The following is a 23,948-nucleotide window of genomic DNA, read 5'->3' as shown; positions in this document are numbered from 1 at the left end:
TTTATTTTTGGCATTCCAACAATAACCACCCCACTTTTAAGTCTCTCATGTTTATATATCATTGTGTCAAGAAACTGAGGTGTGGCACCAGCATTGAGCTTCTGACCTGTAGACCCAGTAACGGTGTCCTTGTTCATCCAGCCTGGAAGCTGTAATTCAATGTATTTTTCTCATGACATGGCTCACCTGTGATCTGTTGTAGGGTGTAGGGTAAAGGCAGCTGCTGTTCACAAGTGAACATGACCATTGCAGCATCTGCCCTCACAACTACAGAGCTAAGTGAGCAACAGCTTTGCTGTATAAATATGCAAGTTTCCCAGTACTTTCACATATCTGCATCAGGAGAAAACCATCTGAACCAAAAAGCTTTTTAATGAAGCAAAGGGTAGAAAGAAGACAATTTCTGGAGTAGGCAATATCCTGATAGAAATGCAATTTTTCTTTTTACAAAGAAGCTTAATTCTGCACCTACGTACAAGTTAGCTGAAACTGGGACCTGCCAGCCTTCTTCCTGCTTAGCTCTCCCTTAGATCTTTCTTTCCCATGACTGAAAAATTGCAGTGATGAACAAGTTAGCCTGCTGAGCACTTAACCAGACCAATACTAACAAAGTACATCGTTCCCAAATAGTGAGATGGTTTTAAGTTTCATCAGTATTAAAAGCTATTGATAAAGTCATGAATCACCTCCCATTCTGCAAGTCAAATATGTGTGTGTGTGCTCTTTTCTCACTACTGTTGATTTATCTGTAAATTGCTTTAAAATAGCACTTAAAATTCTTACTTCTTCATACCAGTAAGTTCTTACTGCCATACGAGAAACACTGTTGTGCTGTGAAGGCATCATAAACATATGGCAATGTTTGCATGTACATTTTGTCTTCCCTTGGATGAAGTTATTTTATAATTTTTGTTTTTATCATGATGAGACATCTAAGCACCAGCCCTCTGCTACAGCTGCAGTATAAGTATTCAAGTTGTTTAAGCACCAAATTAAACTTTCACTTTCCACTTAGCTGACATTTTTTTCCTTCCTCTTAATTTTTATATTTAGATAAACAGTTTAAGTATTTGATTACTTTGGGGGAGAGGGGTGAAAAGCAGTCCTCTCTTTGTCCTGTTCTTATTTGCTTATTTGAAAGGTAGAAAGCCAAAACCACGAAGAATATAGAATTTAGAAGAGGGGAAAGAATTTGAGAGTCATAAGCTGCATATTCTCCAGTTGGCCAAAACGGAGGAGGGGGAAAAAGATCCACAGGCGACTAAAGGGAAGAACAGGAAAAAAGCTGGGAGCCATCAGTGTGATGTGGGTTAAGAAAGTGCTGCACTGCAGGATGTCAGGCAAAGTGTTTTCAGGAACTGTAAGGAAGAGTTAATGCCATTGAACAGAGCACAGCTCATCTGATGTGGTTGACCTCCATCTGGAACAGCTGGAGATGGAGAGGAGAGCTACAGGGATTGCTGGGACAGTGGGAGGTGGACGTGCTAGATTACATCAGGAGATCTTGATTCGCTTAGGCTAGGAAAGCAAGCGGAAGGAGGGTGTCTCCTGTAAATGCAGAAGAGGGGAAATACCATTTAGGGAGAACAGTTACTTAATCTTAAAGATTATGATGGGCTTGGAGATCTCTTCCCATCTCTTCTTCCTCCAAATTAACTGCCTGCTCAGGCATCATCTTTCAAAATACATGTTCACTTGTCACTTCTTAAATGTTCTGATGTCCTCTTGCTTGAAAGACCGAATGATTTCTGATCAAGTATTTTGATGGCAAAAAGTGCTGTGCTGACAGGATCACTTCACTTAGAATTGTACTTCGGTACTTGCTGGCCCTTTCCGTTTTCTGTCTCCATTTCTTCAACCACTTCTTGTTACTAGATCCTACGCTTCCGATAGTGTCTTGTCTCTTTGTAGAAACTTAATATCTTTTCCGTTTTTTACTTAAAAGTACAAAGTTTAAAAAAAACCCAAACCCACAAAACTACAAAAAAACCCCAAACCTTCTACCTCTTTATTCTGGTAAAGCTAAAAATGAATTCCAGTTGAACATTGAGGTTCAAGCCAGATACAGTTTAGGCTGTATTCTTAACATAATGAGCCACTCTTCTGTCCTGGAGATAGTGGATGAACCTGGTTTATTCACATTGCTCTCCTCTGCTTCTGTTTACTGATGTCTAAAGAGAGTATTGAAAAAAGTTACCCTGTGAATATCGGTGAGAGATGCTGCCTGAGGGAGAACTTCTGGCACCATCTGTGGTATTGAATTAAATAGTACCAGTGAGTATTCTTATGAACTGGATGTTGATCATCAGTAGCCCTAAATCCTTTGGAGATTTACAGGTACAGATTTGGCCCATGTCAGCTGAAAAGCTCAACAAATTCCTCAGCTCTGCACATGAGTGGGAATGGGCCAGGGGATTTCCTGGTGGGCATTTTGGTTGCAGCTGTTCTGCATCCAAACTTTGCATAACAAAATGCAACCAAATGAACAAAGGTAATTGTGCCAGTTGGCCTCCATTCTAGGAAATGGTCCTGGGCACATGTAACTTACTGTTGTAGAGACAGTTTTTGTATAGTTTGGTGAAAGGAAATTGGAAAATGTGAGTACACAGTTAGTAAAATCTGAGGAAAGTTACTTATCTTTGATGTCTTATCAATACTGAGGTTTGTGTCTCAGCAATACAGCAAGGATAATGCTTCCCTTTCTCTCACATTGTGGTTGTTGTGCGAGATATTTGGGCCACAGGCACTCTCCCTCTCTCTACACGACGCTGTTTAAAACTGGGACCCTGCATTGCTTCCAGGGCATTCCCCCAAACTCAGACAATTAGTCTTCATAATGGTGAAGAGCAACCGCTGTTCTGAGTGGAAAAGCCACTCCATGAGTAATGCAGTGCCAGTGTTCATTGCTTTCACTTCTTGTTGTCGTTTTCCAAGCTCCTGAGGTCCAGGAAGGCTGGAGGCGAGAAGCTGTCAGCATCAAATACTTGGAGAAAGAACATTTCTATCTCCATTTTACTTTCCTCAATTATATATTGTATTGGCAGGGCAACAAGTAGGCAGGCAGCTTGCCTGGCCAGAGCCTGCACTGTTCTGGCACAGAGGATCAAGCACTTCATGCTTCAGAGCTGTCAGGCTGGCACTCTTCACCACTAAATGCAGCTCTAAATTAAAGTTAAATGAAAATAGAAATTTTGCTTCAGAGCTTGATCATGTCACTTTGTTCTATCCTTTTATTTGTTCTGTGGCTAAGGAAGGGAACCACGGTAGGAGCATCCATTAAGTTATAAACACGTGCGATATTAGAGCATCTTCGTGTATATTTATGTATGAGATCATTACAGTTGCTGTTTTAAAGATATCCATCTCTGTAGTACATAAAACCTTTGGCAGTAAAATTGTAAATCCACGCAATGGGGTGTTAAGCACACAAATCCAATTAAATCCTTCAAACAGCTTTGAAAGCCTCTCCCAGAGGGTACAGAAATGGTTATTTGTGATTCTCTTGAACTGCCTTTTATGGCAGCTTGCTTAGAGTGTCTGTGACAAGTAGTCTTCTGGGGGTTTAATGCTGCAAATGGTACGTTCTTTAAACAAGCAAATGAATAAACTGAAGACTTGGTTTTACTCTTTTTAACAGATCCTACACAAATGGGAGGTCTGAGTATGCTGCTTCTAGCCGGGGAACATGCCCTGACTGCACAAGAGGTAAGGAACTCCCTTCTCTTCCTTCTGCGAGCCCTCAGTTTAAAGAGAGCTCTGAAGAGGAGTATTTGAGCAGTGAGAAATGAAATTTAATATTCACCTTGGGTTAACCTCAGGTTGGACTGATGTGTGAGCCCTGTGATACAAGTCCTGTATCCCAACTGTGAATGTAGAGGTTGGGCCCAGTTTTTATATCTGTTCAATGTTAATTCTGCTGACTGAATATTTGATCACATCAGGCAAGTCTGCCCTGCGAGAGGATATTGTCACAGGTAGAAAGGTTGAAATACAGTGACTGTGTTAACAAACAGGTGGTTTGCAAGCTCTTTTGGCAAGGATTTCATATGCTTGTGTGGTGCCTCACACAACTGTATCCTTGGCACTGATAGCTAAATAAATACCTAATAATTTCCATACAGTCAGTGTCATTGTATATGCATTCTGAAAACCACACAAGTGCTAACAGGCAAGCCAAGTATTGCAATCTACTCCCTATTTGCTGAAACATTTTGGTTTTGAGAAGGAGTCTAATAAATAAAAGTGTACCTGTATATATCCAGTAGAGCGATCTTTCTTTAGACTAACTATTATTTATGATCTGTTTTTTGGGCCAGTTTTGAAAATTGTTCAAAAGGTGGCTTGTATGTTGGGTAAAATAAGTAGTCACTGCCATAAATCTCTAGCCTGGAAAGGAGCAGTGAAAGTGAGGAGGGTTTCTTTTCCCTTTTTTTGTTGTTACTGAGAGGGCAAGCAATAATTAACTACCTATATGTGATACTTCCAAATGTAAAATGAGTAGTGCATTTGAGATGGATTGCTCCTGTCCTGCCAAGACTGAGCCAAGACTGCTCAATGCGTGTCACACCAGTTTGAGCAGTTCAAGTCTTTGTGCAGATGTAGGTACTGGCTTACTGTGCTGTAGCATGAAAAGTGAGAAACACTAGGGTAAGGTTGGCAGAGAAGTATGTTTCGTGCTAAAATGACAATGTCCTGTAGCTTTCAAACTTTGAATCTCTTTACTTGGAACTTAAAAACTGTTGTTACTATGCTGTTTTGTTTAAATGAGAGGGAAGGTGTATGGTAGTCACAGGTACTCAGTTCCATTAAGAGGGGTCTTTGCTATGATTTTCTGAGTTGAACGTTCTTGATTTTTACATAAAAAGTGCTTCAAGTAGTATGATTCCAGATGTCAGTGAAGGAATGAAATCTACATATGGATTTAGAGACAAATAAAAACCGATGTTTTGTGATTGGTTTAGTGTATGAACAGGTTTTTTAATTGGAACTTTCTTTTTTTGAGCAAAAGACACATTTCCCATGTGCCTACATAAACCCCATTTTTTTCTGATACAAGCATGCAGTCTAGCTTGTCATGTAATGCTTACTTTATGTGTAAGCTATACTATGCTGTGCTTTTTTGGATCTGTAGTCTTCTTTTGAAACCTGGTCCTCCACATTGAAGTGGCAAGCTGTGTAATCTGCTTTCCCCAAAATGTAAAGCAAAATGATTGTCATAAATACAGCCTGAACAAAACTAGTGGAGGGCTTTGGCTGTTGTTAGAATCATGGTGGGCCAGAAACTGGCCCGTACTTACTCATGAGTTACTGTATTTTAGTTGTCCTATGCTCTCTGAGAAGCAGGTGTAAGAGCACTTTCACAGGAAACAAAACTGCACATCTGCAATACTTTCAGAGGGTCCCCTATGTAAAATACCTCCTCCAGAACAATCTTTGTGCTTGGTATTCTCAAAGGGACCCAAAAAGTTCAGTCCTCCTAACTGCCTCCTAACTCCAGCTACGCTTCTGTGCACTGAGAAACTTCCTCAGTTTCTTTGTGTGGCAGCCCTGGTGTGTCTTCTGTTTTCCTTTGTTTCCTTTTGATTCAGTGTTTCAGTCCTGATTAGATAGGTAGCAAATATTTCCTGGGCTCGTGTTTCCCCAAATGCAGTAAAGATCTTAAACCTGTTTAGGCCTGGATAACAGAACAGCACTTCTGACTTCCTATCCTGGGGCATGTGGACAGAGGAGACATAAGATGCTCATCTTTGCATGCCCATGGGACAGCCTATGATTGGATTTCCATGCTTTTGCTTGAAAACAGTTTCACACTCAAACCAGCGTTTGGGAGGTTAGCAGAACGCGCTAGGTGGTGATATGACAGGCTCAGTAAGGAGATCAAGAATTCCCTGTAGAACTGGTAAGCTGCTTTCCTCTTCAGTGGAGCTGGGTTAGTTATGTTCTGTTGGATTTGGTATTGACATGAGGGATAAGTTAGTGTACTAAGGTGACTGTTGAGGTGTTGCCAGTGAGGAGGTTCAGAAGTTGCTTAGCTATGGACAACATAGGTATTGGGTTTATATGCATGTAAGTATATAAGTATGTAATATATCTAAACCCCTGTCATTTCCATTTAAAAAAGATGCAGTGTCATTTTGAAAAGAATACTCTTAATTGATATTGTAGTCTTCATTATCATTAACGCGTGTCTGTACATGTAAGATACACATGCATATGGATGGTTCTTAAACTGGGGGGCTTGCAGACATGAGATTACCTATCAACATACAGCTGACTGCTTGTGCATATGTACAATTATGCAGACTTGGGTGGCCTTGTAAGCATAGGTCTTAAATGCCATTACCATCTAAAAACTTGTTATTAGAAAGGAGGGCAGCCCTGGCATAGTTTACTCAGAACTTGGTAGAAGATGAAGGAAATTATACTTAGAGGTCTGCTAATCTCACATAAATATATTCAACACCCTCTGATTCTCTGTCAGGTGCGTGTTAAATGGATGTGTAGGGTCTTTTCAAGTCAGGTGTTTAACCTTTGAGCTGTTGAAAGCCCAGATGTCCTGTAACATAGTGACCCAGCAGCAGGAGGAGTTCAGGCATGTATGGTCCTGCAGCAGGATGGGAAGAGGCACAACAGGGATATTTACAGAATTGCCTTGAGGCTTCAGTCACCATCTCTGTATGTCACCCATTATGTTCCTATTTTTGTAATTTTTTTCAGTAAAGAGTTTTTCTTCTGATAACAGAATTCAATGTTGATATATGATTGATTTCCAAGCAGCAGCTGGAGTTACTATGCAGATAGGCAAGAGAAGGTACAGACCAGCAGCAAACAAAGGGCTTGGACCCAGACCCACCTGGCTTTTGGGTCCTTTCACCAGTTGCACAAGGCTATGGCATGTGTATAAGAGCATATTTTGTTGAACACCCGAGCAGAAACGCCAGGCGGGTCGGCTCCAGGTACTGTCCTTGTGGTAGGCAAAGTCCCCACAGCGCAGAAGGGCTGAAGCTGTGTGGGGAGTGCGCCTTGCCTGCCCCCTCGCCTCCTCCTTTATTCGCCCGTCGGGCCCTTTGCTTGCCTTACAGCAGCACCTAGTGGCCTGTCTGTAGGTTACTGCCCAGAAATCCCGTGATTTGTAACGTAGTCCAAAACCTGGCTTTACTACCAGTTTCCCCCCTTGCGGGTGCCTGGCACATCAGGGCTGCAGTAAAGCCTCACATCATTCCATACGGAAGGTGAGCCAGGGGCTGTCCTTTGCCTTCCTTTGGCATGATTCGTTTTAGAGCAGGTAGCAGTAACCTGCGGGGAAGGGGAGGCTATGGAGGTGTTATCCTTGTGGTTTCCTTCTCTCTGAGAACAAAAGGTTATCTTGCATGCGATGCTGGGTGTATGCAAGGTGGTGTTGCCTGTAAATCAGAAGTGAAAAATCTCTCAGTGCAGCAGAGGGTAAGCTCAGAGGATGAAAGAGGAGAAGAAATGAGATGTTGAGGATGTTTTATTACAGCAGGAAATGAGATGTACACAGTGACACTCTCTGTGCATCCATTCCCTCCGGTAATTATTGTAATGCTTTGATTGCGTTCAGCCTAGCAGAGGTTGGAAGTCCTGGAGATAATAAATTTTCCCACAAGTGTGGGGAGCAGCCGAGTAGAAGAAAAAAGCTCAAATTAGTGCTTCTGTCAATAAAGGCACCAGCATTAACTTTCTAGAGATAACAGAAATTGATAGGAAAAGTATAGTTGTTCTAACCACAAAATCACCTCTGAGTTACTGGGCACCAGCAATCTGTCCTTTACACACAAAGCTGTAAGAAGCTGGCTTCACACCTTCCACAACTTGTGGTTCCTGTACCGCAAGGTGACCAAGCTGTGCCTGGCCCCAGCACGTGGCCTTGGAGGCAGCAAGAAGGTTCATCCTCCCTCTCTGTGCCTGCCCAGGAGCGAGTGCCTCCCAGCACTTGTGTTGCAGGGACTAAGCCATTGCAGCCCCTTGCAGGAGGGCTTCCCTGCTCCAGCACAGTGTTCCTGGCGTGGCATGGGTCAGTGGCTCCTCACTCGGAGCTTGTTTGTGCTGTGCCAGTTTGGGTGGGTGTTGACACGCTCATGGAGACATGTCCCTAGATAGGCAGACTGGGAAGCTGTGAAGCCACGGTCCCCATTACGATGTGTGGGCAGAGTTCAGGCATGTGTGGTCCTGCAGTGCCTGCCTCGGGGAGCAGAGAGGTTTCACATGGCTTCCTTCTTCGCTCAGGGGCAAAGTAGCGCCCCTTTGTGCGGTGCATTGAATAGGCTCCACTTATGAACAGATTGCTTCAATGGACGCCGCAAACTAAGCTACATAAGGCAGCTGGTCAAACTACAGAAAACTTATGTGGGGAACCAAATCCCGAATTTGGTTATTTCTGGGAGAATCCCACCAGTGAACAGACCTGAAATAACCAAGTGAACCCTCAGGTATACAAGCAACATCCGTATATATTTCACACCAGTGCAGAGACTCAGACCTTCCAAGAAGGGTCACTCAACAGCAGCAAGATTGGTGTGCATCCCTGGTACAATCCACACCACTGCTGAGGCACAGACGTCTTCAACAGATCATAAAGAAATTTGTGAAAAGTTTATATTCACATCAGTGAATATAGCATAAATCACTGAAAAAGGAAAAGACAGGCATTTAAAATATGTTCTTCGTAAGCCTTTTGTTTGGTATACTCCCATAGTACACTGATAATACATCCTGCTTGGTGTTTAGTAAATATAATGGAAGCATAGCTCATAGGAGGCACTGTTACTGCTTGGTTTTATGGCAGGAAGAAATAAGTTCAACTGTGTAAGCAAATTGTTGTATGGCATAGTTCCCCTTGGGAACTATACACCGTTCTTGGCCTGTGGGTTGCTATGCTTGGATTTAGTGTTTTTCAGGGTAGTATGGGTAGCAGATTCCTGAAACAAAATGCCGCGGGTACTATGGCAGTGCTTAAGCATCTTGGACAAACAGCAGCAGGAGCAGCAGTACAAACTGCATGTGCTGTAGGCCTGCTTATTCTGTTGTGCTTTGTGCTTACCGGCAACAGAGGTGGTTGCTAGCTAAATCTCACACATGCATTCAGTAATAAATGCTGTTGACATACTTGTTTTGGTAATAAATAAGAGAAAAAACACATTTGCATCAAAATGTTGCAAGTAAACTGAAATTTTATGGAAAAAATACAAGTTGCTAAGGAGCAAATTTCCATCCTTTTGCTTTTCCTAAAATCCCACAAAGCCTTATGTCTTCCTTCTGTTTCCTATAAGCCCCGTTGCATACCTTATTTTATACTAACACATGCTTCTAGGAGTTACACATGTAAATCTTTTATATTCAAATCTGACATTTAATGAATGTATCATATTTGGTGCTATTCCTTTACAGAGTGATGCTTGAGTAGCAGATTTCTGGCTAATAAGAATAGTGCAGCTAAGCTCTGTGTTAATTTGAATAAGGCTGTTGGGTTTTGTGTTTTAATTTCAGTAGTTATGACTCTTTCTTCTACTGCTTCACATAAGCATCTCGAAATGGATGTTTAGGAACATTATTTGACAATTTTAGACTTGTGGTACCCGTAACTACTTATTTTCACGCTGTTAGGTGATTGGGGATAAGCATTTCTGTCACTTAACAACTCAGTGTCTTCAAAAACATTTTTTTAGCTTCTAAGTAATTTTCTTACTCAGAGTGGCGTTACAGACATAGCGGTGTTGATTTCATCACCAATACTAGGTAGCTGTGTAACCCAATATCAATTTAGTATTCTTCTGCAAAATTTGGAATTAGAAAAAAAAATATCCCTGGTATTTTTGGGGTCTTTCTTCTTAGGTGATTTTCAAATGCATTCAAATGGGTGCTAAACTATATTTTCACCTATAAATTTGGCTTAACCTGTCCAGGACTGTGAAACATTAGATTGTCCATCTTCTCTTAAACACTGCTTCTTGTTGCTGCTGCCTGGTATTTTGTTTGCTCACTGTTGTTCTTAGCCTGAAAGAAGTACCTTTGAGGTCTTACTCTGCACACTCCTTGTTTTCAGGTTTCCTCAAGTACTTGCCAGTCTGATGCAACTAATTCTACAGAAGCCTGTCAGAAGTCATCATTGTTTCAGTTTGCAGAGGTGAGTTCCTTCTACAAGGGTTGTCTTCCCCAGAGTTTCCTTTTTAGAAGCATCTGATGGTCAGCTGAAAGCTAAGTCAGAAGTCATGCTTTTATTTGTTCCTTATTCTTGGGTTTATGGTACTGGATCAGCTAATGAGGTATGTAGGTCAGACCTGAAGTGCAGGAGTGTTTTTAAGAACATGGTGGAAACCCTAGTGTAATAATGGAGCTGTAGTTTAAGCAGTGATTTAGAGATGTGGTGTTATTCCTGCACTTAGTTTTGAACTAAAACCTTACTAACTGAAGTTTTAACTTGTATATTTGCATGTTAGGTTATGTTCTTTATCTGTTGTGACTGCTTTAGTTGTCAACTCCATCACAAACAACTGTAGTTCTGGAATTTCCAAAATTTTCTTCTATGCTATAACCACCAAATAGCTCTATTCAACTATGCTTTAGCTTTTCAATGTATAATATTTTGTCAACATATTGAGCAATGTCATACTTCGTATAGTTCCTCGTGATAACAGTCTGTTTAATTGGTTTCACTGGTAATGCCTTTAAAGAGCAAGATAGATACCAGCTCACTAAGTTGTTTCAGTTCATTTTACAATGCCCAAGCAGGAACGTGCCACAGCCACATGGCAGTAGACAGGAATTGTGTTGTATGCTACAAGATACATTCTTGCTAAAGGCTTGCGACCACTGGCTTTTCCTTACTCATTGAAGAACAGCTTCGGTGGGTGCCAGGAAACAAGCTCATCTGCGCTGCTAAAACAGGCGGTTTAGAAACAGCTCACTGATGATCAGTAATTAGAAATGCATATTAGCTAGTCTTACTTTTCAAGGATGTTAAGCAACCTGTAGTGAGGCTGCACCTAACCAGTACATGGTAGGTATCTGTGGCAATGGCAAAATAATAGGTACTTGTACCAAGGTCTGATGTTAATCGGAGGTGTCATTTGCAACAAAAATAATTGACACAAGTTAAACAGTATAAAATGCAGTTACCTGAGAACCTGGGATAGATCTCAAAGTACCTGCACTCATTGTGTCCCTGTCCACACTTACCTTCTGTGCTGAGTAGCAATTCATGCTCTATCAGCACCACCTTTCTGCAGTCTCGGTCTTTCACTCATCTCTGAAATAAAGTGTTAAGGTTTTGTTGTTAACCTGGTTTTGGCATACCAGTGGGCAAATAAAAGCCCTTCAAAAAAGTCTTATCCTGTTCTATTGGCCCCAGGAAAGATTTTCTTCATGAAAAACAATTCAAGATCACCATTTCACAGATCACCCATTTATGTGTCTCCTGGAAAACAGATACTGTTCTTTGTATGGGTGTGCATGCTCTTAGGTACCAGGAGTCTTTCTATATGACGGATCAGAAATTTAGCACGTTGAAGTTTTATATTGAAACTGAAAGAGTTAGATAATATGAACATAATTGTTTTCCTGACAGATCTCTTCGAGCACATCACAGCCTGGAGTCCCAGGAGCTGTAAAACAAACTGAGGAGTCTGCACTGTTTCAGTTTGCTGAGGTATAATGGTGGAAATATGGGGTGGGGGGAATATGGGAGGAAGCAAGGAATCAATAAGAGTTGTCACTGCATGGCTAAGCACCCTGTGTTATAAGGGATTACCATTAGTGGATGTTCATCTTCACAACAGCATTGTGTTAAGAAAATCATGGGGGGAATAACCAGTGATTGGACAAGATGTTGACGAGTTCTACCAGCTGTAGCAGGTGCAAAAGATACTGGGCTTGTGGACATTACCTGGCCTTCCCTAGCAAAGGACCACTGCAAACATATTTTCCAAATGGCCTTTTAATTTACATCTAGGAAAACAACAAATAAAAGCCATTCTGAAATGACACTACTCCCTGCCTATGGAAGAGGCTGCAGCAGTGCAAAATGGCAACTGCCCTAGAGGCAGGAAAATAAACTTGCAGGTCAAATGAAGTTTATCACAACAGCTAACACGGATATGTAACACCATGATTAGCCTATAAATTACCTGTAAGTATGTAAGCTGTCCTTCTTCCTCTATGTGTGGAAGATTTGGGGTTCTTAAAGATTGCTCTTAATAATTTATTCCCCCCTGTGTTTAATGTGCCTCTATGAATTGACTTTCCAGACATATTCTCTTCTCGCCCATTTGGGGGAGTCTGGTACTGCTTTGCAGAATCAGTTGTGCTAAAGGTATCTTCAGGGTGTTTCTGAAAAGAAGGGATTGGAGCTGGTGCTGTTGTGGAGGAGCATAATGGGATGAAAAGATAGCCTGTTTGTTATTCTGTGTACATACAACACTCTTCTTTCTGTTAAATGTTAAGCTAATTATGTACTGTGTGTTTTCAGCTTAGCTAGGATGGGCCTTGATGTACTTGTTAGGAGGCCCAATTAAGAAAAAACAATTCACTAATTCAGGTGTCATAAAATACCTGACAACAAACACCCCTATACAAGATACGATAGAGTTAATGTCTCTAATCATGAAGATGTTTTCATATCTGCCCCCTTTCATTCAAGTTACAAGTCAATTTGGAAAGTTCTTTTGAGAAACTTAGTGGAATTGAGCAGGATGGAGCCATGTGTTGAAGCCAACCTTTTAAACCAAGTAAAAGATAGAAGTTGGAGAATACTTCCTGTGAATTTTATTGTAAAATATTGCATGAGTGAGTCTGCTAACTTAGTTTCAAAAATGTTAGCCATCTTACATTTTAATTAAGCAGCAATTTTAGGTATCTGCAGAGCTGAGCAGGGTATCAATTTCCTTTAGTACACCATTTTCAAATTGTCATGTAAAACCTGACTGAGCTGTACTTCCAAAATTTCACAGAACCTAAAATCTTTTCCTCTCCTAATAGAACAAACAACAAAATGACAAACCTGAAAATTGTCATATGGATGTGACATCCACTGAATTGCCTACCACTACACTGCCCCAGCTCATTTGGCACACTGGAGTGCATGTATGAATCATCAAATGTTGGGTAGAAGAGGTGCTTAGAAAGTTAATTAGAAACTGGTGAGGACAGTTTTAAAGCCAGGGCTAATCTCTTTTTCTTCTAAAAATATTAAAATGCATGTGCAGTCTGGGGGGGTAGTGGGTTTTTAGTTGTTTTTTCAATGTCTTGAAGTAAGAGACAGAAATGTGGAAAAGAAAAAAAAAGAGCATGCTACAGAACCTCTTTAAGCTTTCTTCCCCTGCTATTAAAGCTGCTTGTGCTCTTTCGAATATAAGGGCTTTCATTTACACAGGGTGTCTTTTGTCAAGTTTGGCAAAAATCCCGTTCCTTACTGTGCCACTTCTTACTGAGTCCTGTCTATATGAATGCATTACTGCATTTAGTAAGGTAAATTATGGTAAGCAATTTGCAGTAGACTGCTGTCAGCCATGTACAGTGCTACAAAAGGAAAAAGAGAGGGAGAGAAAGTAGTTATTTAGCCAGTAGGCAAGTAGACCTATGAAGAAATGTGAAGTGTGCTGTGGTCTGATGTGCCTGGAGCTTTTGGCAGCCATCCCAGCTCAGTTTTGGTTCTGGCTGGGTGTTCTTCATATGTTCCCTTTCTCTTCGCCGCCTTTGCAGCAGGGTGAGTAAGAGTGCCTCTTTGTGAAGACAGCAATCCCATTGAGTAGATTCGTCATTTAAAATGGACACCTTTACCCCAGCAGTATAAGCCCCCTGTCACTCAGAAACAGCTTGTTATATGTAGATGTAGCATGGGATTCTTTTTGTCTATAAAGCCCCAGTTAGCCTTTCATGTGGTTGTCTGTCCCAAATGCTATAGTCATCTATTAAAGCTGTTGAGGATATGGCTAATGAGGCCTGCCCAGTGACTTGCCACAACAAATGATGAGACTCCCAGGAGTAAGACTTCGTTGGGTCCTGTGGCTGTGCAGGCACAGGAGGTCTTTGAAGATGACATGATGTCCCCGTGAGAGTTTTTTTAAGTCTAGAGTGTTGCCACGTTGCACTCTTGGCTTTCTCATTCTGCTCTTGCAAATACTTCGTGCTACTTTTGTCCTTCTCATCTGCACCTTTATGGAAAGCCATTATATAGGCCAGTGATTTCTGAGCAGTGGGCTGTGTTCCTTACTGCGGTAGCTGTTTGCAAGCTGTCTGCTCACATGGGCTGGTTGCTGTCATCCTCCTTGCCATGTGAGGGAAGCAGAGCAGATGGGACCCTTTGCTCTCTTGGTCTTACTTGGATGTGTGTTTGGCAAACGCGAACAGATGGTGATGACTGCTTTGTTGAGAAGAAACAAGAGTACCTCTTAGATTTACTTAGCTAAACTCTCATTATTAAACAAAGAAAATGCTTCCAGAGAGTGGAAGCAATAAATTGCTTTTTTAACCATCTTAAAAACAAAATTATGCCAAAACCCCCAAACTCTTCACTTTCAGCTGCTTTTCTGAAGTTTTTCTCTAGGTGATTTGATGAAAAAAAACCCAAATTGCATGCAACAAGGTGGAATTTTCTTTGCAAGTCCAACAGGTTACTGTCATTCAAGAAAAATGCATGTCTGAGGATGATTTTGTCCCTGCTGCATTCTCACATACTCACTTTGAGCGGGCTTTTGGGCAACCCTTTCTTTCTATTTCTGTGCTGAACAGGAGGTTTGAATCTTTGAAAACTTTTGGTCAAAATGCCTTGAAATTGGGAACGGGAGAACTAGTCAGTATCTTCTCTTCCAGCCTTCCCTTAGGTAAAGCTGTAACCTTCCCAGGTGAAGCTGTTATGTAACATAGACGAATATATTTGCTATTTGTACGCTGAAATTATTAAATACCTGTGTGGAAGTGAAATGTCTGTTCTAGGAGGGAAATGAAAAAGTGGTGCAATGGCACATGCTTCTCACGCAAACTAGAATAATATAGTAGCTGAAATGCTGACCTGCATTGTAATAAAAGACAATAACTTGACCCTAATGATCCCCAAGTTCAGCCTCTACATACAGAGGGGCTATTTGTGGTTGTAGTACTGCAGGTTCTGATTTTTTCTAGTTAAAACTAGAAGATGGTGGTAAGACAGGGAATGAGATCTGTATTCTCCCTGTGAGGTGACTGATTGGCCATCTTCTTCTTCTGATGTTTGGCCAGCAGCTTCAGCAGAATGAATTCTACATTTATGTCTCTTGCAGTTTATTTTCTTGACTATGAAGAGAATTTTTTTGCTGAAGTGAAATCTTGGCTTCCTATTAGTACTACAGGGATCTCGCCTTGATTTTGCTAGGAGCACCCATTTTCTTGTTAAAATGAAATTCTTTACTCTTTCCTCACATGGTGCATCAGGAGGCAGAATATTCCTTCATGTTCTCAGGTTATACTTCAGTGTGTGGGTCTTTTTCTGTCCCTTTTTTACCATTCATATTGCACTGAAAAAAATCATTAGAAGCTGAGAATTTATTACAGCAGAAGGATGAGAAGTTGAGGCCATCTTCCTGCAAAGTGCAGTGTACAAGATCACTTACTCCAGCGGGGTCCTGAGCAGGTTCACTGAACTGTCTCAAAGCATACAAGGATTTTGGGTTATTGATTGGGTTTAATTTTAAAAATTATTATTAATGCACATCCGAGTATTAGTCACCATATTTTAAATAGTTTGCAGTAAAATGGATATCCTGGATTTTGCTGGGGGTTGGGGGGTGGGGGTGTAATGAATCTCCTTGACAATTGAAAAGTAAACTCTTCAAATAATCTGGTTCAAAAGAAACACGTTAAATATAAAGAGAAAGGCTAAGGTGGCAATTTTTGCATCTGAAAGATCATGGTCATAAGCATGATTTTTGTGATGAGGCAGATGCCACAGACACGCTGATGGTCTTGCCCCTAACCTTAGGGCTTTTCAGGGCTTCCAGGTCAAACACTACCATGTAGCACCATGCCAAAAATGATCAGATATGTGCAATAATGATTAATTCTTGCATTGGTGAACTCATGCTGCACTTGGAAGCAGGTCAGAAAAAAATTGACTGTAAAAGCAGTTCCCTGAAGTGCAGTAGTAGTAATTCACTCTGCGCTAGTGCTGGCACACCAACATCTATGTAAAAGGCTAGATTTGATCTCCAGACATGAGGTCTTCCTTCTTTTTTCTAACTAAAGAAAGTGAAAAAAGAAGTGCCTGTGAAGACAAATGGTCCTCTTCTATATCTAACCAAATAGGAAATACTGTCCAGGCGTTCAAGGAGAATTTTATTTAACTTTGTCTACCACAGTTCATGATTTTAAAGAACAGGTATGTCTTGTTCACTTAGTCACGTAAAACACATGGCATGATAGATTATGAGCTGTGGACAATACAAACATAGAAGAGAATCCATGAGCCTAATCTAAGGAAGAAATTCTGTATATGCTTGTATCCCACCAACCTAAATGCCTGGTAAGTGTTTCATGGATGGGGTTGCCTATCTGAAGGAGGGCCTTCTGCCAGAAAAATCTTCAAGTAACTGATTTAATTAACTCCTTATTTTTTCATTCTTTTCCTCCCTTCCTTTCTGTCTTTCCTGTGTGCCACTGAAATATTTTCTCCTCTGTTCATTTAAAACTTAGATCTCATCAAATACTTCCCAGTCGTCAAATCCTGAGCTAGTAAAGCTCCATGGGAAGTCTGCACTCTTCCAGTTGGCAAGAGTAGAGTTATACCCATTAGCATCACAATGGGAAGATGTGTATATCTTTTCTCAAAAAAACTATGAATTGTGTGAGGTTTGCTCTAGTATCAAATCTGATATTTCCAGAAGCATAAATTAGTAAATACTGAAATAGCAAGATAATTAGATAATGGCAATGGCCCTACGGACCCAGTTTTTCTTTATACACTTGGCAGTGCACAGTTCCTTGGAGACCACACAGAAAAAGTTATGCTTCTTTTTAGAAAAATTAGCCTTATGACTAGAAGGAAAACAATGCTCAGGACAATAGCAAAGACAAGGGACAACGGCATTCTTCTTAATGAGGAGCTGGATACCAGGATTCAAAAAGTAAAGCATTGGTTATAAGGGCTGCAATGTGCATTGCAATCGGGGACTAAAAATAAGAAAAGTAAGCTTTGAGATCATCAGGAATCTGTATGAAGAGTTGGAGGTTGAAGTAGTGTATCAAGTTCTGAAATTGACAGCTGTCAGCACTGATCAAAAATACTAGGTCAGGTTTCCCAAAAGTCCTAGAAATTCTGTGAGTCTTAAATACAACCCTGTAGAGGGTCTCCTCTTTGATATGGATTAATCACTCAAAAACCTTTGAGGCTCGGTGTGCAAATACTATTCTTGATGATTGAAAGATGAAGATACATGCTGTATTCAGGTAAATAAGGGTAAAAAGGGTAAATAAGTAGCACCTTACTCCTACAGGGAGTTTGCCCCCCTCCCCCCCTTCTTTTTCTCTTTTCTTCAAAATCATGTCCAATTTCAGTGACAAAAATGGTTCTCTGCATCTAATCTAGTGGCATCCAACCATATATTCTTGCTCAGGGAAAAAAAGGCAGAGATTGGAAACACTGAAATAAAAGTATTTCATGCCTTGTTCCATAGGTAGTAATGCTACTATCTGACTTTATAGAAACTTACATGAGTGGAAGAAAACCTGCCTTACCCTGCAGATAGTCCCTCACAGTAGTACGGTTTGTGTGTGCTACGTTGTCAGCAGTGCTTATGCAAGGGTGATTACACCTGATAGTGATCAGTGATCCATAAGGGCATTTGGCTATTGCAGCCCTGGGACAGCAAAAAGGCTGGTAATATTTAGTCAGAGACACCAGAAGTTTTTGAAGTGTCCTCTTGTAGGACAACAGCAGGCTTTGAGTAGGGCTGTTCTGGAGTAAGGCTGCTGCTGAGTGCAGCTCGACTTTTGGAAGTCAGCATTTGAAGTTATGATGTTACTGTGAAGCTTGCAAAGCTCTCATTGGAGGGTTCACAGATGCTCGTCCACAGGAGTGCAGAGTTTGTACTGCAGCTGGCAGAAAAAGTGAAGCTGGCAGTGTGATGTTTGCATGTTGGACACCTTTCTGTGATCTCTCAGCAATTGCTCAGATTCCCACAAACCTAATTTAATATACAAAATGAATGTTAAAAGCTCTGATTCAAACTGAGAAAAGCATGGCACATGTGCTAAGCACATCCTGCTTGTTGCTAACTCTTGTAGGACCTATTTTTTCTTTCCAGTTTTCGAGATACTTGGTATCTGTAATGTTGGACTGTAGTTGGATAAATGAAATGTGAGAGATTCAGCTTAAGTTTTCAGATAGCAGTTCAGGACCTGGTTTGGAGCATCCCAAATAAACTGTGTTCATTATCACCTCGGGGGTGTCTTAGGCTTGCAAGTTCATTTGGCAGACATGTGTGCCATGCCACTGTACCTCCAAACTGCAGATGCTCTACACTGGAGGGGACCAGACTGCTGTCTCCATGCTGCTGGCATGGCAGGGGTTTGGTGCGTGGGAGCCTGTCGGCTTCAGCACATCACACTGCTCTGCTCCTCCTTCATCTCTCTGCTATGGGGATTAACCAATTTTATCTTCTACCCCTCCGCCCCCCCTTCCCTATGCCTTCGTTTTTGATATTTCACAGCATTTCACAGATGGTGAAGAAATAAAACGCAGAAGTGGGTTAGAAATTCTCGGATTTTTTTAGAAAATAACTTAAGTTTCTAAAACGGTTGGAGCAGCCGCTCTGCAGTCTGAAGCCTGGGAGGCCGTTGCTAATCAGCTCTGCTCAGTTTCTTGCTGTGCCTAAATGCATGGTTTGTCTTTAGCCTTCAGTGCAGAGGCAGGGGAGCACAGGGAGGCAGTGGTGGGCTGTGTGTCACCTCCACAAGGCAAGGCCACTTGGAGACTTGAGCTGCCATGGTCAGAGCTTGGCAGATGCTGTGAAGAGCTGCAGCTTCCAGGAGACAGCATCATTAACCCTTTTTGTTTATTTCCTCTGTGGCAATGATCGGTTGATTTCTGCAAAATAGGCTTTGTTGGCCCGTGTTGGTTTGGAACAACGGAAACTGTAGTTTGGGGGAATAGGGGGAGCTAAAAGGTTGTAAACACTTTAGTTCCCTAATCCCTAGAACTCCAATTCTGCATCAAGTGTCCAACTGAGCCTTCAGAAACACCACCAGTTGGTTTGCCTGCTGGTGTAGATTGGTATTTAGCTGCTGACATCTGTTCATGTGTGAGAGAGCAAGTGCTTCAGCTCATTCTGCTCTTCAGGGGGAGTCCTGACAAGAAGATCCCCAAATCTGCAAATACCCTTTGGCGTCTGGTGGTTTTATCCACCGGAGCAATGGTGGAGCAGGGTTTTATTTGTAACAGCATGCACAGGTCTGTGCTTCTTTTTCAGTATATAATCTTATGAATGAATTCTGGGAAGAGGGAGGAAATAATCCATTCAAAAGTTGTCTGGTAAACATAAAAGAATTATGCTGATAAAATAATGTTTTTCTTTTCTCCCTCCTTTTTTTTTTCTTTAGATTTCTTCAAATACATCACGTTCAGTTCCTTCTGATTTAACAAAACAATGTGGAGCATCAGCGTTATTTCAGCTGGCAGAGGTAGTATTAAAACACTGGTGACTAATTACCACAGGTGCAGTGGGGCGGAGAAGTTAATGATGTTGATTGCCAAAGTCTGGAAGGCAGAACAGTGCTACACTTATAATTACACTGTTGCTTATAGAAGCATAAATTACTGTGGCTTGGGTGCCACAAGCGAAGATTTCCCTAGATTAACCATCAGCTTGGAGGCTTCTGAGAATCTGTGCTGCAGCTGAGATGAAGCACCAGTCCCTGGTGGCAAGGGGGCTTTCCAGTCACCATTGAAATTGTTTAAATTCTTTGGTTTAGGGTTTGGGGTTTTGACTGGTTTGGCTGGGGGGCTGAAGGAATTGAGAGAGGACTGGGTTAGTCTGTTACTCGATTAGGGCATTGCCATTACAAATTCCTGTTAAAGGTTGTTAGTTGTTTTCATTTACTTTTGCTTTTCATGCCTACTGTTATTTGAAGTGGTCGATAACTTCTACTGAAACTGCTATGATACTCTCAGCAGATCCTCCTTCTGGGAACAGTTAAAAGCAATGGCTGCGTATTGAAATGTTGTATTTCCTTTACTTCTAAGCTTTTTGTAAATTGCAAGTTTATTTAGAACTCACAATACAGAAGTCACTTCTTTGTAGCCACATCCACAGCCCTCTGTACTATTGGCTCGTGCAGAAGCAGCAAAGGTATAAAGAAAAAATAAAAACCATTGGCGAGGGGTGTGTGTATTGAGTGGAGAAAATATTATCACTGTCCATTGAGCTGCATTTTAAAGATTTACCTTTAGCTTTTGAAAAGCACAGGCTGTGTTTACATTGCAGTGCAGTAAAAAAGTCACAGAAGTACCTTGAAGTACCAGGAGCCCATCTCAGCATAGTTGTGGGGTTCTTCTCTGCATTTATTTAACCTGCTTCCTAACAGACACTGTGCTGTCCAGTCTCCAGTGTTCAACCTAGCTTGACCTGAACCAGATCAGGAGTTTCTAGCCTGTACAGGAAGCATTTAAGAAGTTTACAGTGTTATGCTCATACATATATTGGTGTAAAAGATATTTTTAGTTTGCAAGAAAATAATGCCTTGCTAATTTGAGAAATCTAAAATTAACCTAAATAGAATCCAGTGATCTGAGGGTACATCTGTACTGACCACATGGCCCATGGGCTGAGCTGAGGGATAGGGAAACTCCCGATGTCTGGTTCAAAGCAAGACTCTTCCATCTGTTTTTGCTCCAAGTGGCTGTTCAGTTGGCATTAGTTTTAAAAACAAAATAGCAGTAGGAATTCAGCTGCAGGGCTTTGAGAGGGAGACTAAGAGGAAGGCAGCATGTCTTCCCAATGGCAACTGCTTTGTGCTGTGAAGGACTATCGTAGCAGAGTCAGCGTAGCTTGCAGGCGATTCAAAACTGAGAGGATCTCCCAAGTCAGTGCTGCAGGAACATGGCAGTTTGAGGACCATTTTTATAGCCCTTTTTTTAATATCGCTGTTCCTCAGACAGTGTGAGGGTTTTGGTTTCCATTAATGTTATCTCCAGGAGGAGATAACCATGGCAACGACTGCTGCTTTGCAGTTCCTTGCAAAATAAGTCTGTGACATGAGAAGAAAGATTTGGAAGGCTTTTTTACTACCTTCCAAACTATTTTGCACATTCAAGTAGAAGAAAATAGTCTTGATTACTGAGATTCAATTAACTTCTTTCACCCTTTCTTTCAAGGCCACTTGGAAAATGGAGGAAAAAATTATGTATAGGGATGCTTGGGAGTTGAAGGGGTATGGATGTGAGATTTCAAGTAACTTGTCTGTGGCAATACTGAGAGATAATGTATTGTTCCATTTAGGGTATTCTGAAAATCTATATAGCAGTGGGTTTCCACGCTATATAAAAGGCACTTGAATGATCATGGAAACACCACTGAGATAGTTGGAGTCTTTTTTCTATTAGGGAAGTAGAACCCACCAGCCTTATTCTAGCACTTGGCTATCAATGCATTGCATCAGTTTCAATAGGGCTTCAGTGTGTTTTTCAGTACTGTCCTTTAGCATAGTTTGGTTTCCTGACCTAAGATGCCAGAGAGATTCCCTGTGTAATGTTCCCGTTAATGTAGGTAAGTAATGCTAACAGTTGGTGTTTGTTTCATGGGACTGTTTTTAAACTCATTCTAGATGTGCCTTGCTTCAGAAGGAGTAAAAGTGAAAGAACCTGGGAAAACAAAAGTGGAAGCACCGGAAGATGTGGGAGGGGAAGTTCTGGAGGAAATGGAAGTAGAACTGGAGAAAGCGATAAAAGACTCCTGTAAAGGAAAAATAGAACAATTAGAGATCAAGAGAATGCAAAACCGGGATGACACAAAAGCTGAGGAATCAGAAACTGCAAAATGCAGAGATTTTACTAGTCTCGCAATGGAGAACAGTCCTTTTGAAAGAAATGATAACACAAAGGATCACATGTGCTCTTCTCCAGAGCTTTCAATAGCTGACATGAATATCCTTGGGCTAAAGCCAGAAAAGATCAAGAAGAAAAAGAAAAAAAATAAGCTGGACCGGCACACAAGTGAGAAATCCACCCCCAAGAAACCCTGTAAAAAAAGGCAGTCCTCCGAGTCGGACATTGAGAGTGTCATGTATACGATTGAAGCTGTTGCGAAGGGGGACTGGGGTGCTGAGAGACTTGCTGATACTCCCCGCAAAAAACCCCGCCCTGTCTCAAATGTGAAGGAAAGCATGTTGGATACAAAATCACCAAAGAAAAAAGTGAAGTCAAAAGACAAGAAAACATCAAAGGAGAAACCCACGGAGACCACCAAAGAATCAAAGCCTCCCGATTTCCTTAGTATTGCAGCCAGCAAGGAAGAACCATGTGAGGCTTCTGATAACATTAAAGTGGAACCACTGACCCCAACAGAGGAGGTGGTACCCCAGAGCTTACCAGAACAGGTCAAAACTGAGGACAGTGACTGTGTTAAAAAGATAGAAACCTGTGGCTCGAGGAAATCGGAGAGATCTTGCAAAGGTGCTCTTTATAAAACTCTGGTGTCAGAGGGCATGCTCACATCTCTGCGTGCTAACGTGGACAGAGGTGGGTGGCTTTGAGTGTTTCATTTACAGCATGAACCGCAAAAGCCTGCCTGGAGCGGGAGGAAAAGCAAAAGTCTGTGTTTAAAGTTGGAGTTTGAGCAGCGTGTGATGGGAATGCTGTTTCTGGTCACCCAGTGTGCTGGGGGCTGGTGGAGGGGAAGGACTCCATGGTCCAGGGCAGGCCTTCTGGAGTCCTGCCATCTCTCTTCCTGCTTACCTCCCAAACTCTTAACCTCTCCCTTTCTGTCTTTCATGGCCTGTGATGTAGCTTTTTGACCGAAGGCTTTGTTGGTTAGTTTGTCAGCCTGCTGATAGATATGTGCAGGATGTGTGTGGTATGCAACCCCAAACAAATACCTTGTTTCTATATAAACAACTCATGTGGTTGTGAGCATAGTTCTTGGTCCTACAAGAACTGAAAGGTGTTGCCTTGCAATGCTCTGCCTCTGTGTATCTCCTGGCAGGACTAGTCTGTGCAGTGTGGAGACCTCAGCTCAGCTACATGTGTCTAACCAGGCTCATGTGCTTTTGGTTTGGTTGGTTTGCTGTAGGTGGTGAGCAAGAACCCTTTACCTTGTAGAAGGATAAATTTGAGATGATTTCTGGAAGCTTTCAGTGAGATATCTTGAAATGTATTTTCCTAATTAGTAGATGTGTAATTAGAACAGTCAGAAAAGATGTTTGTAGTTTAGGGAGGTTTATTACTGTAAATCTACTTATCTTTTTCTCCTCCTTTATACCTCGAGAGATCCTGATGTTAGAGGTAGTATTAAAAAGGGTGGGGAGCAGGGGGGAGAGGGAGAATAGTTGCCAATATCATCATTATCCAGTTTAAAATAAATAAATAAATGTTTTGTAACCCCTTCAAGACATTCAAGCACCATAGGTTGCAGTACTGAATGGGTACCCAAGTTCATTCTTGAGCCACTTTGTTCTGGCACATTTTTCTAAAGATGAGAAACAATTTTCTGCCTTCATCCCAGGAAAAAGAAGCTCAGGAAAAGGCAACTCCTCAGATCATGAAGGATGCTGGAGTGAAGAAAACTGGGCTTTTTCCCAAAGTGGGACAAGTGGGAACAAAAAACTGAAAAGGCCTAGGCCAAAGGAAGAGTTCGTTTTTGGGTAAGTTGCAATCTAACACTGTTCAAAGTTTTAGTTAGGCCAGCCTGGTAACCTAAGAATGAATCCTCCTCACTGCAGCTGAGTGATCTGCATCCAACACCCAAATA

At 41.5% G+C, this 23,948-nt stretch overlaps 1 protein-coding gene across 13 annotated transcripts in view; it reads left to right on the top strand.

Annotated features, from left to right (window-relative positions):
• Positions 1-23,948, top strand: part of BBX (BBX high mobility group box domain containing) — a 147,281-nt gene that overhangs the window by 96,626 nt on the left and 26,707 nt on the right. For all 13 annotated transcript variants that reach the window (XM_030471466.1, XM_030471460.1, XM_030471458.1 and 10 more), the window contains 6 exons: positions 3,638-3,705; positions 10,064-10,144; positions 11,585-11,665; positions 19,585-19,665; positions 21,808-22,720; positions 23,703-23,841. In XM_030471466.1, coding sequence (XP_030327326.1) covers positions 3,638-3,705; positions 10,064-10,144; positions 11,585-11,665; positions 19,585-19,665; positions 21,808-22,720; positions 23,703-23,841 — 1,363 coding nt within the window. The remainder of the gene's footprint in view (positions 1-3,637; positions 3,706-10,063; positions 10,145-11,584; positions 11,666-19,584; positions 19,666-21,807; positions 22,721-23,702; positions 23,842-23,948) is intronic.

Source organism: Strigops habroptila, chromosome 2, assembly GCF_004027225.2.
Source record: "Strigops habroptila isolate Jane chromosome 2, bStrHab1.2.pri, whole genome shotgun sequence".
NCBI lineage: Eukaryota > Metazoa > Chordata > Aves > Psittaciformes > Psittacidae > Strigops > Strigops habroptila.
Note: the sequence above shows the minus strand (reverse complement) of the source record. Positions and strands in the feature narration are given on the sequence as shown.